We start from the raw sequence: 15198 nt of genomic DNA, 5'->3' as shown, positions 1-15198 counted from the left end.
TGAGGTCAGTAAGCTGGTGGAGCTATAGCAGTGGAGCAATTTATCTATATCCTGGTAACATTGAGTTTTCTTGCAACATTTAACCAAGAAAATGTGTTTGAGAAACATCATGGAGCAGTGGATTTGTCCCTTTTTTAAGGTTAAATGTTGTTCATTTAACTTTGGTTTTATCCAAGGATATGAGTCAAGCAGAATACAGTTTCACTATACTGGTTTAAATCTTATTTAGAGAATAGAAAATACTCTGTGTCAATAGGTACTTTTACATCTGAGCAGACAAGAATTACATGTGGAGTTCCCCAAGGCTCCATCCTGGGGCCTCTTCTGTTTAACATCTACATGCTCCCACTGGCACACGTCATAAAGAAAAACAAAATTAGTTACCATAGCTATGCAGATGACACTCAGATATATATTACAATATCACCACGAGACCGAGGCCCTGTAGAGGCTCTTGGTAAATGCATTGAGGAGATTAATGACTGGATGTCTCTAATCTTTCTTCAGTTAAACAAAACCAAAACTGAGGCGATTGTCTTTGGAGCCAAAGAGAAACGATTGAAAGTCACCACAGAGCTTCAGTCTATACACCTAAAAACCACCAACCAGGCAGAAATCTGGACGTATTGATGGACTCAGATCTTAACTTTGAGAAACACATTAAAGGAATTACAAAGTCAGGCTACTATCCCCTTAAGAATATATCAAGGGTAAAAGATCTGATGTCTCAGCAGGACCTGGAAAAACTAGTCCATGCTTTCATCTTTAGTCGGCTTGATTATTGTAACAGTTTTTACAGGTTCTACAAAAAAAATCAATTAGACACCTGCAGCTTATTCAGAACTCTGCTGCTCGAGTCCTCACTAAGACCAAGAATGTGGATCACATCAGTCCAGCTCTGAGGTCTTTACACTGGCTCCTGTTCATCAGAGAATAGATTTTAAAGTTCTGCTGCTGGTCTATAAAGCTCTGAATGGTTTAGGACCAAAATACATCAGTGACCTCTTGACCCAGTTTGAACCTACCAGAACCCTCAGGTCATCTGGTTCCAGTCTCTTATCAGTTCCCACAGTCAGAACCAGACATGGAGAAGCTGCATTCAGCTTCTATGCTCCACATGTCTGGAACCAACTCCCAGAAAGCCTCAGATTAGCTGAAACACTCAGTTTATTTAAATCCAGGTTAAAGACCCACCTGTTCTCTGCTGCATTTCACTAGTTTTTATTTAGAAGTCATAATCTACATCTGGTTCTTTTAAGATGGGATCATGTTTTAATATTGTCTTTTCCCACACTGGAACTTTATTTTTTGCATTTTATCTACTTTATTTTAGCACCTCCTTTCTGTTTTTATTTCATTAATTGCGTTTCTTTTTATCTTTGTATTATTTAAAGCACTTGTATTGCTTTCTGCACTTTGAATTGTCTTGTACATGAAATGTGCTATACAAATAAATTTGTCTTGCCTTGCCATATAATGTGCAATATGTTTACAAAGGGGTGAGTGCAAAAGCAGAATATACACTTGTGTATGAGTAATGAGTCTCTGTTTTATTATGTTGCTTTTATTTGTACGGTTTATACTAAGTTTATACATAAAGTGTCTGATTGAATGGTACTTTTAATTCTCGTTGTACTTGCTACAATGACAATAAAGATATTCTGTTCTATTGCTGTTATATTGATGGCCCTTTTGTTTAATCCTCCAATTTTGTGTTTGGCTTGCAGAGCTTCTGGGTTTCACTGAGACATACTTTCTATTATTGCATTTAATATTCTGCCTTGTTGTCACTGACAAATCACCTGAAAATAAATACTTTTAATTAGAACTTTGTTTGTAGGTTTAATGTTTACAACCCCTTTTACCTGACGAGCTGGGGGTTTGTAACATCTAAGGTCTGAACTGTAGAGATTGGGATAACATAGATGTGAGAAGAGGCCCTAGAATCTTGGGAAGAATGCCATATTGATAGATTCAGGCTTTGACCTTTCCAGATAAGCTGGACTCATTGCAGGTTGACTGAATTGATGCTGTGGCTCTGAGACCTATCAAAACCCTTGTCTAAGCCTTTAACTGGCTTCTCTGTGATTGTCAGGATGGCTGTTATATAAAACTGTAACTTGTTCTCCACCTTTCCTTTCCTTGGCACCATAGATCTTGACTTGGCAAGTTTAAAAATGCATCCGGGCCCACTCCACCAGCTTTTCAAGTCCTTTCAGAATCCATCCTGGGACTGATTCTGTCGTGACTGTAAAGTCACTCTGATGGGTGGTTGTCGTCCAGAATTTGTCCATGGGCAGATAAATAAATAAATAAATGACTCAAAAGTTGTTTATATGAAAAATAACTTATTTTTTGTTATGAGAAATTAAAGTGACATACCAAAAGATGTCAATAATAACTCAAGTTACAGAAGTCAAAGAAAAGAAATTGACTATCAACAATTATTCAAACACAGTGTCTGAAAGCTGGTTTCACTTGGTAGTGTTGTGATACAGAGGAGTCAGAGCTCAAAGAGGGATCAGGAAGAGAAGCTGTGTTGGGCTCCAGTTTGCCAAGCCCTAATTAAACACTTGTAATAGAAGGGTGTAAAAAAGTTTTATTTGTTATATCCAGCTTTACTTTTTATACCTAATGTATGATTTTTACTAAAATTTCAGTGCTGTCTCCCTGTTCTTTTTCTTGGTCTTTCTCAATGCTGTAGCTCAGGAGGAAGAGTAGTCATTTACAGTCTGGAAGGTTACTGAATTGATTCCTGAATGTAAGTCAAAGTGCATATAGCCAGGAATTAATTTCTTCCTGATGTGTCCATTGGGGTATGAATGTATAGAAAATGATTAGATGAATGTGGTGTGTGATATTAGACCACTTTGAGTGATCAAACATGACATGAAAAGTGCAACACATTTACCATTTTCTTTTTATATTCTGTTTGGGTTGGCTAGAGTTCAGAACAGGCAAACACGCATAAGCACAGAACTGTTTAGCTTCAGGGCTTCTTAGAAATTGGCAGAGATTACCGACAAAGCTGATTGCTGAAATGCAGGTGGGTGAATTCAGTGAAGTTACAAGAAACTGGGAGGGACAGGTGGGAGAGACTGGACCTAGATTAATGATGTTATAAAAGAGGTTTAAAACAAATAAATAAATACAGAGGCCCTGATAGTCCACTGATAGTCCAGTTTCACTGAGTTCCTTTTAAAAATGTGACAAAAACACAAGACTTTTACATCTCCTGAGGAGACCTTTTCAGAAACAAAGTTGCTGATTATTCAGTCACCTAAATGAGTGGTTTCAGACAGGGATGTCCAGTTCTGATCCTCAAGGGCCACCGTCCTGGAGGTTTTAGATGTTTCCTTCTTCAACACATGTGAATCAGATTAATCAGTTATTAACAAGCTTGGGCAGAACTTGACAATCAGGTGTTTAGTTGAAAAGATCCATTCAATTAGACTCAAATGTGTTGGAGCAGAGAATTATCTAAAATGTGTAGAATGGCAGTCCTTTAAGATAATTAACAAAAGCAAATAAAAAAAGAAAGCAATGTTTGCTGGTTCTTGCAATGATGTTTTGACTGAGTTCTTGCACTTTAAGATTACCTCATTAAAAGCTATTTGAAATAAAATAATGTCTGCCATGACTGAAGTAGTTCATGTTGCAGCTAAACAAATTAAAGTTCCTTTTAGTGAACGCCAATGTCCAAGAGATGGCGATGTACATCCACTGACCTGCACGATGCACTCCAAGAAATATTTATTACCATTTCACTTTTGAAGGAAAGGATAATCAGTCAAGATGGATGTCTCTTTGGTAAAGGCTTTAGAAAATATGATGAGCTTTTCTAGACAAATCTAAACAGTTTTGGTGAGTTATTCTGTTTGACATTTGAGGAAGGAAACCCAAAAAGATCTTGTTTGAATTCTAAGCAAAATAACAGGAAGTCCAACTTGAAAGTTTATTAATGTGCTTGCTATATTGCTGCTTTATCCTGCTCATGGTCAAAGAGGACTGAAGCTTACTAATATTACAGTGGGTCACCATTCTGTCACAAGGTTACCACAAAGAAGGCAAGACGAGGCATGACGAGGCATGACGAGGCAAAGAAAATTTATTTGTATAACACATTTCATGTATAAGATAATGCAAAGTGCTTTACATAAAACATTTAAGGCATTACAGCAAGGTGCAGAAAGCAATAACAAGTGCATTAAAAACAAACTTTAAAAGAAATCAAAGAAATTAAATAAAAACAAAGAAAAAAGCTCAAATAAAATAGATAAAATGCAAGAAATAAAGTTCTAGTGTAGGGAATTTAACAGTTGTTTTGATTATATATATATCTATATATATATATATATATATATATAGATTAGATGGATATATAAAAATAATATCAGATTATTCACAAAATAAAAACCGTATAAAGCACAAGTAAGTGTATTTTTACATATTACAAACATTGGCACGGGCTCGACTTTGGCTGTTTATGATATGCTTGATCCCTTCTGTTGAAAAAACACAAGAGCAAAGCTATCAAAGCAGCAAATGACCTGACATATTTGTTTTCATTCAAACACTGGTGCATCATGTAGAAATAAACAAAAATCAAAACATTTAATGATTTACAAAAAAGCTCTTTCAAAGTGAGTAATATTTTATTCAGAAAAGAGTTTGTGTCCACATGCATATGTAAGGAAGCTCAAATTATGGAAATCCCATGTTCTGGAGGCTAGATGCTTCCCTGCTCCAACACACCTGATTCAAATGAAACAGATTCAACAAACTGTTGTTGAGTTCTGCACAATGACCCATTACTTTGAATCATGTGTGCTGAAGCAGGGAAACATCTAAAACATGGGCAGGACAGTGGCCCTGGAGGACCGGAGTTTGAAATCTCTGGTCTAGACAATTCAAAAACTGCTGCTTGAATGTTCCATCTGCCACACAAACTTTTCCCATCATATAAAACAAGATTTGTGTTCCAACATTGCAGCCAGAGCTTCCATGTTGAAAATCCTCACAGTGAGGGTTTGTTCTTCAAGGTTTCTCCCTGTAGAGAGAAAAATTAACATATTTTATAGGGAAAGTTAATTTAATTTACTTACACAAACTAGATCTAAAATTTCTGCTTGCTATTGGATCACATTGACATCTTTATGGACTCGGCTTTGATTCATAATTAATCTGGAATGTTCAAGTGTTTAACATTTCCTTTGCAAACATTGTCTTCCATCTCTGATCTACGACTATGTTTGAATAACTACTGAAAAACACATGAAAAACTTGCCATCTACTTGACACTAATTTAACAAAACACCCTTTTGCATGACATTTCTCAGACTACAAAAGCAAAGTTCCTTCTTCACTTACAAATACAGCTTTGCTCACCCACAAAAATGAAGATAAACTTACCCTAAATGTTTGAGCACTTTTTTGACCCATGGAGCATCAGGGTCCAGACAGACTTTTTTCCCACCCTTTTTAAGAACCGCACTGCAGAATCAAAGACACATCCCAAACATCAGACAGTCTGAGAGCGCACAAGCTAATGATTATCCCATACACATTAAGCCAAAGGCAATTGCTTTAGAAATGCCTGGAACTGCTTAATGATCACAAATTATCAGAACAACTTTGTCCAGAGAACTTACATAATCTCAGTGTGATTGCAGTGGGAGCTTGGACGGCTCACCTCCACCATTCCTATGTGACGCCCGATGGGTCTAGTCTCCATGATGAGGCAGCGACATCGCAGAATTGCTCCTGGATCCCCTTCACTGCTAACTGACATTTTTAATAGAGAAGGGTCATATTCAAACAATAAATATCCATAGACAAACAGAGGAAATCATGCATCTGTTTGCACATGACATGCTCACATCAGATTTTAAATTTGAATGTGAATTTAGATAAGCTTAGTTAGAAAGATACACTCACCTTCAGGGATGGTAAAAATAACCAGGAGTGCCACGATAGTGATGTAGGACATGTCTGCCCTGAGTGTGAACTCAGATTTCAGCAATTTAACTAAACTGCAAACATTTGCACAAAGCTCAACTGTTCTTTCTGCAGCTAAAAACTCTTGCAAGCCTGCTCTGCAGATTCTGTTTATATGGCCCTCCTCCACTCATTTAGGAGGGAGGGGTTTTTTATTGCTTCATAGAACTGGTGATAAGTACTTTATGCAAGGCTGATTTAAAACACTTGTTTAGATTTCTGGGAAATAAAATGACCACATGGGATACAGGAATCCAAAAAAATTTGCTTAATTGTTCTTATTCTTCATCTGAATGTCATTTTTGCTCTCTACCATTAAAGTTATAATTTCACTTTACAGATGTTTAGTTTCTTCTTGAGTTTGCCAAAGCTGCAACACAGTGCTTTATGAGGAGTCATGTTTATGTTCCAGACCTCTTAGCTGTTAGTTCTCTGGAACTGGTGAGATCCATGAGCCAATGTTTATCTTGTGGCTTTTTAAATAGCTATAAATTTAAAAAAGCTTTATTATAAACATTTTAAACACACACAGTGAACAACCACCCACACAAAGTCTCACACACACACAGACACACACATGCACAACCACCCACACAAAGTCACACCCCCTCCCCCAACACACACACAAAAGCATTAAACTTTCACTGAACATATTACTTGTGTTACTGCTGTGCAGGCAAATCTAAATTCATAAATTCATTCTGTGTGTGTGTGTGTGTGTGTGTGTGTGTGTGTGTGTGTGTGTGTGTGTTTTTTTTTTTATTATCCACAGCAGTTTTGTTTTTACAAGCCAACAGTCTTGTCCTGACAAGACACTTAACGTCAGAGACATACCGCTGTACATGAGTGGAATGCAACCTGCAGGGCCACTGACCTTCAGATAGATACCCCAAATTCAAATTATGAGTACCAAGGGGGGCAAAAGGGTAAGTAATGAATTAGTTATATCTATCCTCTTCTCCTGGTAAGTCTAAAAACTTTCCAACATTTCCAGAAATTTGCAGTGGTTAATTGCCACTGAGTCTCCTTTCTGCAGGCTGTCACATGCACCTGTTGTGGTTAAGCAACAATTTAGCCATTGCTTAAAGTATTTGCATACTATAATAAACACAATACAATGGAAGTGACTTACACTAAAGTGACACACTGTTGGTTTATACAAACACACACAAACAGCGACATATTTTAGATTTTCCCAGTCCTCGTTTTCAGCCTCATTATCACTGGCTTTTGTAATCAGTTTGCAAAGTTTTGTTTGCAGACTGGTTTAAACCACACGTGACAAAGAAACAGTGAAAGATCTCATCAGTCGCTTTCCCATTTAGTCATTTCAACGGCCGTCATATTTCTTGGAATTTACCTGCATAATTTATATATAGCCTACTTACCTGTGAACTTTTCAAATCTATACAATTTTTTGACATCCATTAAATATTTACAGACGCATATTTAAAAATTACCTGGTTTAAAAGCTTAACATCATGCTTTTTTCTAGCTAAAGAGTGATCAAATTTCACTCCGTCAAAAAATTTTACATGAAAAGAAAATGTCACTTTCAGTATTTGTGAATATAGACTCACTGGCTGCTTTATGACACAAATAAGTAATCAGCCAGTCACATGGCAGCAACCCAATACATTTAGTCATGTAGACAGAGACATGGTGACTTGTTGTCTTCTGTTGGCTTCTTCCAGCACCATGTCACAATGCTCATATCCTCCTAAACTGGTTTCTTGAACATGAGAATGAGTTAACTGAACTCCAATGGCCTCCACAGTCACCAGATCTCAGTCGAATAAACCACCTTTGAGATGTGGTGGAACGGGGGATTTGGTATCATGGGTGTGTTGTGGGCAATCAGCAGCAACTGTGTAATGCTATCATATCAATATGGACCAAAGTCTCATTAAACCTTTCATTGGCCTGCACAATGCACTCCAAGGTGTTAAACCTTTCATGAAAGATTTATTGCAGTTCTGAACATAAAAAAAGGACCTACCCCAACGCTGAATTAATAAAAATGGACAGTCATTGTATAATTGGGTTTCCAACTCAAAAATGTTGACCTCAAACAATGCTTTTGCTTTACTTGGGATGTAGCTACTAAGTCTGAAAAAATGTTATTCAGTGAGCATATCAGATTTGCTTTGTAATGTTAAGGGTTAAGGGTGGATGGCAAGAACCTCACAGAAACAAAGAGATGATGAACGTAAAAAGAGGTTTAATTACAACAAAAATCTGGGAATTGGTCAAGTCCTGAAAAAACTGTGGTGATGCAGAATGGCTGGAGTTCTCACAAAATACAGAAGATCTGGTGGCTGAATCCACGAAATGAAAAACAAAAAGGTCACACAGTCTGACCTAAGCTGAAGAGAGAGGGACAAAAACAAACAGGGTCACTTGAAAGTCAAAACAGAGAATAAAACTCAACTGTTAGATGGCCGTAGAATACTGCAAGTAAGAAGACAAACTGGTGCTGAATTAAGAGCAATCTCAGGTTTCTATGGTGGAGCCAAATCAGGAACAGCTGTGCCCAAAGATCAGCCACACAGAAGAGCTATGAGGAGGGAGGAGGAAAACACAAAACAAATCCTGTTAGAATTAGCCTCCCCATCTTTATCACTATATATCTTCAACCACATCTTTTGATCTTGTGGAATTCACTGAACCTTGGGAATGGGTTATAAGAACATATACTTTTTCCCTTTGTTTTGCTGCTGAGAGCAAATTCTCAACAGCAGCTACATAGTTCAACTGACTTGATAAAAATGCTGTGATGCTTCACCCATGGTTTGTTTATTCTTTCAAATCTTGACAAAGAAAGCTGACATCTCTACGTTGATATTTTCTCATTTATTTACTTAATAAAGCACCACAAGTGTAAATGTGAAGCTCACCATTTGGAAAAAAAACCAACTTGTAAATCTTAGTAAAAAGTCTTGGGTATAAAAAGCAACATATCTCTAAAACCTCTAAAAACTTCAAATATGGAGGGATGAACCATAAGTTATGCTAGGGGTTTATCAAGCCTGTTTTTGATAGAGAAGTTTCATGTTTTTGGTTTGGTTTTGGTTACCCACTGGCTGTTTGTTACTTCAGTGTTCTTTGTGGTGCTGTACTAGTTTAATGCAGGACTTACATTTAACTTGTGCCCACATAGAGGGCTCAGTGCCAACTGTCTGTGGCTGAACTGCAGACTGGGAAAATATGTTTTTCAGAATGAAATCCCCACAGTTTGGAGTGCTGGAGAGCTCATGTGCCAGATACTGTACACTTCCTCATATGACAATAATATGCTTTGAGTGTTACTGAGTGCATGTGATTTGTGACATAATTTACATTTGCAACAAAATGCAAAGCTTTAAAAGAATCTCAAAAGGGGAAAACCTTCATTAAGAAATAGTTAGCATGAAGTGAAGTGGCTCATTTCACTTTTATAAAACCAGCAGCTATGAACAGAGCTGTATAAACATGTTTGAAAAAGGAGACGCTGAATTCTATCTCTTTGGTGTTTTAATAATAATAATAATAATACATTTTATTTAAAGCGCCTTTCAGGGCACCCAAGGACGCTGTACAAACAAATAATAAAACATTAACAGTACAGGAGAGGCAGACATATACAACACAATCTAAAAACCTAAACATAAAGGGCAGAGTGGCGAGGATGTGATTGAAGATAATGTTACAGATAGTATGCTGTTCTGAAAAGATGGGTTTTGAGTTTGGAGATGAAGGTGAGGAGAGAGTCGGTATTGCGGAGGTCAGGAGGAAGTGCGTTCCAGAGCTGGGGAGCAGAGCGACTGAAAGCTCTGCTCCCCATGGTGCTGAGACGGGCAGGAGGGACAGAGAGATGGATAGAAGAGGAGGAGCGAAGACATCTGGAAGGGGTGACTATGTGGAGAAGATCTGAGAGGTAAGGGGGTGAGAGTTTATGTATGGATTTGTACGTATGGAGGAGGATCTTGTATTCTATCCTGTACTTGATGGGAAGCCAGTGGAGTTCTTGCAGGATGGGAGTGATGTGATGAAAGGAAGGAGTTCAGGTGATGATGCGGGCAGCAGAGTTCTGAACCATTTGGAGTTTCTGATGGGATTTTTGTGGGAGGCCAAAGAGGAGAGAGTTACAGTAATCCAGGCTGGAGGTGACAAGGCTTTGACCAAAGAATTTCACATATTCTAATCACAAAAATGTTGTGATGTTCTGCTCTTCAGAATATACCTAAACACTAAGCGGTATGTTTTATTTGAATGTCTCTCAACTACTTATTGCTCACAAAAAAGTGTCTGAACCATGAAATGACCACTAAATGTTCTGGTTCAATGACAGCTTGTATTAAAAACAGTCCTCTTTATCATACTGTTTACATGTTAACCATTAGAAGACCAAAATGACATTAAACACATGACATTATTATTGAGACATTGTATATTCACTGTTGTTAGCCTGTTTCTGTTATTTGCTTAAGATGAAGGAATTTTCATAGCTTCATTCTCCTTAAATGACCTACATTTATGATATAATATCAGTGTGGTATGATTGTTTAACATTTTCTGTGAATTTCACCCAAAATGTGAATATTATAAACTTTTTAAACTAATGTTTATATAAAGATCTGGGAAAGTTGTGAGGTAAAATCTCTTTTAAAGTTCTGGGCTAATTTTGAATTTTTGTGTTTTTATTTCCTAGTCAATAATGTTAAATTATAAAAAGTTATTATACAAAACCAACTTCTGCCATCAAGTAAAGAGCTGAGGTTGAGGTATTTTTTGTAAATCTGCCTGTCTGTTGAATCTGATGAAAACTGCTTAAGAAGAAAAGGAGACTAAATATTTTTGAGCAAATCCAAGTCATTTTTATTAAAATGATAAAAGATTAATCTCTGAGTACCTTGTGATTTGACACATATATTTGTCATGTCTGAGGGATTTTTTTTCCTGCACTAATGACTTTCTCTGAGGTCAGGAGTTTTGGAATATCCAAAAATCATTATATCATCCTGTTTGATTTCCTCTTTGAAATCTCTTACTTCCTCTGTGATTGCCTTCAGCTGTCAGTGTCTGCTTCCTTTATTTTGTGTGTGTGTCAAAGCGAACAAATTTGCAATGAATCACTCAATGCTGCTGTATAAAATTAAATCAGACCAAAAAAAAGGAAACATTCTATAAACTGTGGGTGGCCTTTTTTCATTTCAGAGTTATTTCACTTTCCACTCAATAAGAAAAGAACAAATAATCACAACTACATTTATTTTAAAAGGTCACATTTCTGGGTGCCAAATTTTGTTCTCTAACCAAAAACGTTAGTTTCAAACATGTGGTTTATGTGAGGCAACTTTTATGTGAAAAACAGCCACAATTGTCAGCTTGTTACTCAAGACATTCCTCTGCTTGGTGAGAGTGCCCCTTTGACGTATAACGGTTGTGTTCCAGCTTGTTCAGATTGCTCCAGGCTTCGATCCCATGAAAGTTTTTGACATACTTCCTAATCCATGTCTAAATCCTGCCAAAAACCACGGTCAAATCCATGAATGACTAATTCAAAACTTTTTGATGAGTCTAGAAATTGTCTTGTAAAAACAAGCTTGGAAAATCAACTTTTTACCTCGCTCTCTCCTTCAATTATAAATAAATTTTCTCCTAACAGAAAGATTTGTATTTGTGTGCATGTGCACTCGCCCGCCACTTTATTAAGTACACCTGCTGCTACCTGGTTAGAAACCCTTTTGTCTTTAGGAATGCTTTAATTTTTCTTGGCATAGATTGAACAAGGTGATGAAAACATTCATCTGATTTTGCTCCACATTGACAGGACATGACAGCATCATGCAGTTGTTGCAGATTTGTTGGCTGCACATCCATGATGAGAATATTCTGTTCCACCACATCCCAAAGCTGCTTTGATGGTGACTTTGGAGGTCATTGGATTACAAGGAACTCACTATCATGTTCAATAAACCGGTTTAAGATTGTTTGAGGTTTATGGCATGGTGCATTATCCTGTTGGAAGAAGCCATCAGACGATGGATACACTGTGGTCACAAAGGGATGGACATGTCCAAAACCAATACTTAGACAGGCTGATTATCCTCCCCACACCATTACACCACCAACATTAGCCTGAACATGTTGCTACTATACAACAAATTCTGACCCTACCATCTAAACAGTTCAACTGAATGGTCAGATCAGACATTTCTTTTCACTCTTTTGTTGCTCAGTTTTGGTCAGTCTGTGCAAATTATAGCCTCAGTTTCAGGAGTGGCATCTGGCGTGGGTCTGCTTCTGATGCCAATCTGCTTCAAGGTTTTTGTTAAGCTTCCAGAAATGGTATTCTGCATACCTTGGTTGTAACCTGGGGGTTTTTGACCTCTATAATCTCAAAAAATGTCTTCCCATTCTCCTCTGACCTCGGACATGAACAGGGAATTTTTGTGCAGAGAATCGCTCACTGGATAAAGTCTCTTCTCAAACCATTCTCTTGAAACTCTATCTTGAGATGTTTGTCTGAAAATTCCAGCAAATAAACAGTTCCTAAAATACTCAGACCATCTTCAAACTTAATAAAATCCCCTTTTCTTCCCCATTCTGATGCTCAGTTCAAACTTAAGCGAGTTGTCTTGACCATGTCTACATGCCTTAATATGTTGAGTAGCTGCCATGTGATTGGATGATTTTTTATTTGTTTTAACACTAATTGAATAGTACTTAATAATTTACTTAGAATTGTACTTAATAAAGTGGCCGGTAAGCGGCTGTAAATTTGAAAGTATTCATAATGTAGGTGACAAAGTCAGAGACATGCCAACTTAAAGTTTGACAAATTCCTCTTTGTGAGTTATAGTGCTATGACATAAATTTATGGCAACATTCATCAGCTTCTCATGCACCATTGCATCCAGCTGTTCTTTTTATGATGCGCCATCTCTGAATCAGTTTTCAGTTGATCAATCTCTGACCTGCAAGCCTGGTGTGAGCACAGGTTGATTTCAAGTTACAACACAAAGACAGAGGTACAATTGAAAAAAGGATTGTATCTAAAGAATTTCTGTCACATCAATCACGTTATTACTGATACCTGAATCACAGTATTTATCCTTATGACACCTTATCTTTCCTTAATCAGCGACAATAAAAGAGGTTTAGAAGAACTCGTGCATGTAAATTCCCACTCAGCAAGTGACAGTCCAATCTTGCGCAATCTGTTTGAACCAGGAAAATGACTCATTTCCTTTAGATGGCTATAAAAGGGATAGTTCTCAGTGCTACACTCAAACAACAGGAGAGAGCAGCGGAAGAAGCTGGAAAGGCAGAGGAGAAAAAAACAACTGAGAAAAAAAGAAGAAAACAGCAAAATATAGAACATATTCTCTCTCTTTCTTAGCTTTCATTGATATTGTATTGCAGAATTTGTAAAGGGGAAAAATGATGAGCCGCAAAGTTATTGTCACCTTTGCCGTGGTGTTCCTGGCTTTCCTTGCCATCAGTGAAGGTAAACCTCATTTAATATTTACATTAATGAGTGATTCTCTTTGTCTCTGTCCCCTTTTCCTTAATGTACCTAAACCCATCAGTATACTCTGCTGCACTTTGTGACTACATGCAACTCTTGTTTCTGTGCAGGGATGAGTCTGAGAAGTCTGGGAGTGGAGCAGCACTGTCGCTGCATCCAGACGGAGAGCAGACCCATCGGTCGGCATATTGAGAAGGTGGAGCTAATTCCTGCAAATTCCCACTGTGAGGAGACTGAGATCATGTAAGAAGCAAAGCCTTCATCTTAACTTGATGGTGAAAAAGACAATTGCACATTCAGATTTTGTCTCACATCTCTGTTTACTGCTTCGTGTTGCAGTGCTACCCTGAAAAAGAAAGACGAGAAGGTTTGCCTGGATCCCAACGCTCCCTGGGTGAAGAGAGTTATTGAGAAGATCTTGTCAAAGTAAGATTTATCTTATTAATATGTCTGCTAAAAGTTATGCAAGCATATAGCATTTGTCTCCACTTTTAGACAAAATAATAATTATTTTCTTTCTTTTTTTTCCTGCAGCAAAAAGAAATGAGGAAACAAGATGCAACTTTTCATGAGTCAACAAATTGAAACTACCAGAACACATTTCCAAGATCATCACCTGTTGAAAACGACAACAGAATTTACTTACTCAAGCTGTTTGTATCAAACACACACTTTAGTCCACTGTCTGTTTGTATGTTACATATGTTGTGGTCAGTGTCTCACTTTGGCTGCATTTGTTAGGTGTAAAACTGCACTACTGTTCTCTTTTATTATGGCTTAACATATTTATTTATGTATGTATTTATGAAATATAATTATTTCTGCATTCTGTTTTATTTAAATTAAATACTCACCTTTAATCAACTATATAAATGTTTTATTTGTTTATAAGTTAGCATTATAAGCAGTTTTGTGTTTTGTATGTCCTTTGTAAGGAAATATTATCTGGATATCTAAAGCTGGTTTGGAAGTTCATCCTCAGATACAGTAAAATGTATCTGTTATATAGACATAACAGTCTATCTAAAGTAAGATTCCTGCCTTAAGTACAAGTTTTAACAGTAAGGTTACTTAATTCTCAAACTCTTCTTCTGTTCAACAATGTAAATGTGAGTGTATGACATTATTAAACAGTTATTAGTGATGTCTGAGTGTGTAAGTGCTTTTGTTTTCACTAGTTTGTCTATTCTCTACTTTAGTCAAGAGCTTCCACAGAGGTTTGGTTTTCCCCCTTTTTTTCTTGATAAAAAAATATAACCTATTTGGGACTCTAAAATCTAAATTAAACTAAGTTAGAAGTTCACACAGATTTTTTTTTTATGAGTGAAATGGTTAGGAACTCTGTGATGGGACAAGAAGCTTCACCAGAAGTGGGTCCCTATGTCTCAATGTATCGGCTGTATGTTTATTTTATTTAATTAGTTTTTTTTTTTTAAAAATCCAAATAACAAAAGTAACCAAGGCTTTTACACAAATGTACTGAAAATTAAGTATAAGTAGCTAAAAAAAACTTTCACAATCTTTGAATCTAATGTAACCAGATTCATCCCATCATCTGAACTTTGTGTTATAGTTCTTGATGCACTAATGCAACAACTTTATTTAAATCAGTGTGTTGCTTTCTTACAGATATTCCTATTTAATAGTAACATGGGTAAATAAACATAAACTGTTTCATCTAAACTAGT

General features: G+C 36.9%; 2 protein-coding genes and 1 long non-coding RNA gene across 4 annotated transcripts; 2 read left to right on the top strand and 1 right to left on the bottom strand.

Annotated features, from left to right (window-relative positions):
* Nucleotides 1-4680: 4680 nt before the first annotated feature.
* On the top strand, nt 4681-9818 carry LOC121637620. The gene is made up of 3 exons (XR_006009910.1): nt 4681-4827; nt 7073-7084; nt 9808-9818. It is a non-coding gene; the product is annotated as an uncharacterized LOC121637620 (long non-coding RNA).
* LOC121637619 (C-X-C motif chemokine 5-like) lies at nt 4901-6110 on the bottom strand. 2 transcript variants are annotated; one of them, XM_041981784.1, is made up of 4 exons: nt 5938-6110; nt 5652-5784; nt 5413-5493; nt 4901-5039 (listed from the first exon to the last, which is right to left on the bottom strand). In XM_041981784.1, exons 1-4 carry the CDS (start codon nt 5987-5989, stop codon nt 5018-5020), a joined length of 288 nt encoding a protein of 95 aa, XP_041837718.1. In that variant the 5' UTR covers nt 5990-6110; the 3' UTR covers nt 4901-5017. The 2 variants fall into 2 exon arrangements, with proteins under 2 accessions (XP_041837718.1, XP_041837719.1); XM_041981785.1 differs by having other exon boundaries at nt 4901-5050; nt 5938-6107.
* A 3440-nt stretch (nt 9819-13258) lies between the features above and the next one.
* Nucleotides 13259-14656, top strand: cxcl8a (chemokine (C-X-C motif) ligand 8a). The gene is made up of 4 exons (XM_041983059.1): nt 13259-13489; nt 13621-13753; nt 13850-13936; nt 14045-14656. The coding sequence occupies exons 1-4, from the start codon at nt 13423-13425 to the stop codon at nt 14055-14057; spliced, it is 300 nt and encodes a 99-aa protein (XP_041838993.1). The 5' UTR covers nt 13259-13422; the 3' UTR covers nt 14058-14656.
* The last annotated feature ends 542 nt before the right edge of the window (nt 14657-15198 follow it).

This window comes from Melanotaenia boesemani, chromosome 4 (assembly GCF_017639745.1).
Source record: "Melanotaenia boesemani isolate fMelBoe1 chromosome 4, fMelBoe1.pri, whole genome shotgun sequence".
In the NCBI taxonomy this organism is placed as follows: domain Eukaryota; kingdom Metazoa; phylum Chordata; class Actinopteri; order Atheriniformes; family Melanotaeniidae; genus Melanotaenia; species Melanotaenia boesemani.
Note: the sequence above shows the minus strand (reverse complement) of the source record. Positions and strands in the feature narration are given on the sequence as shown.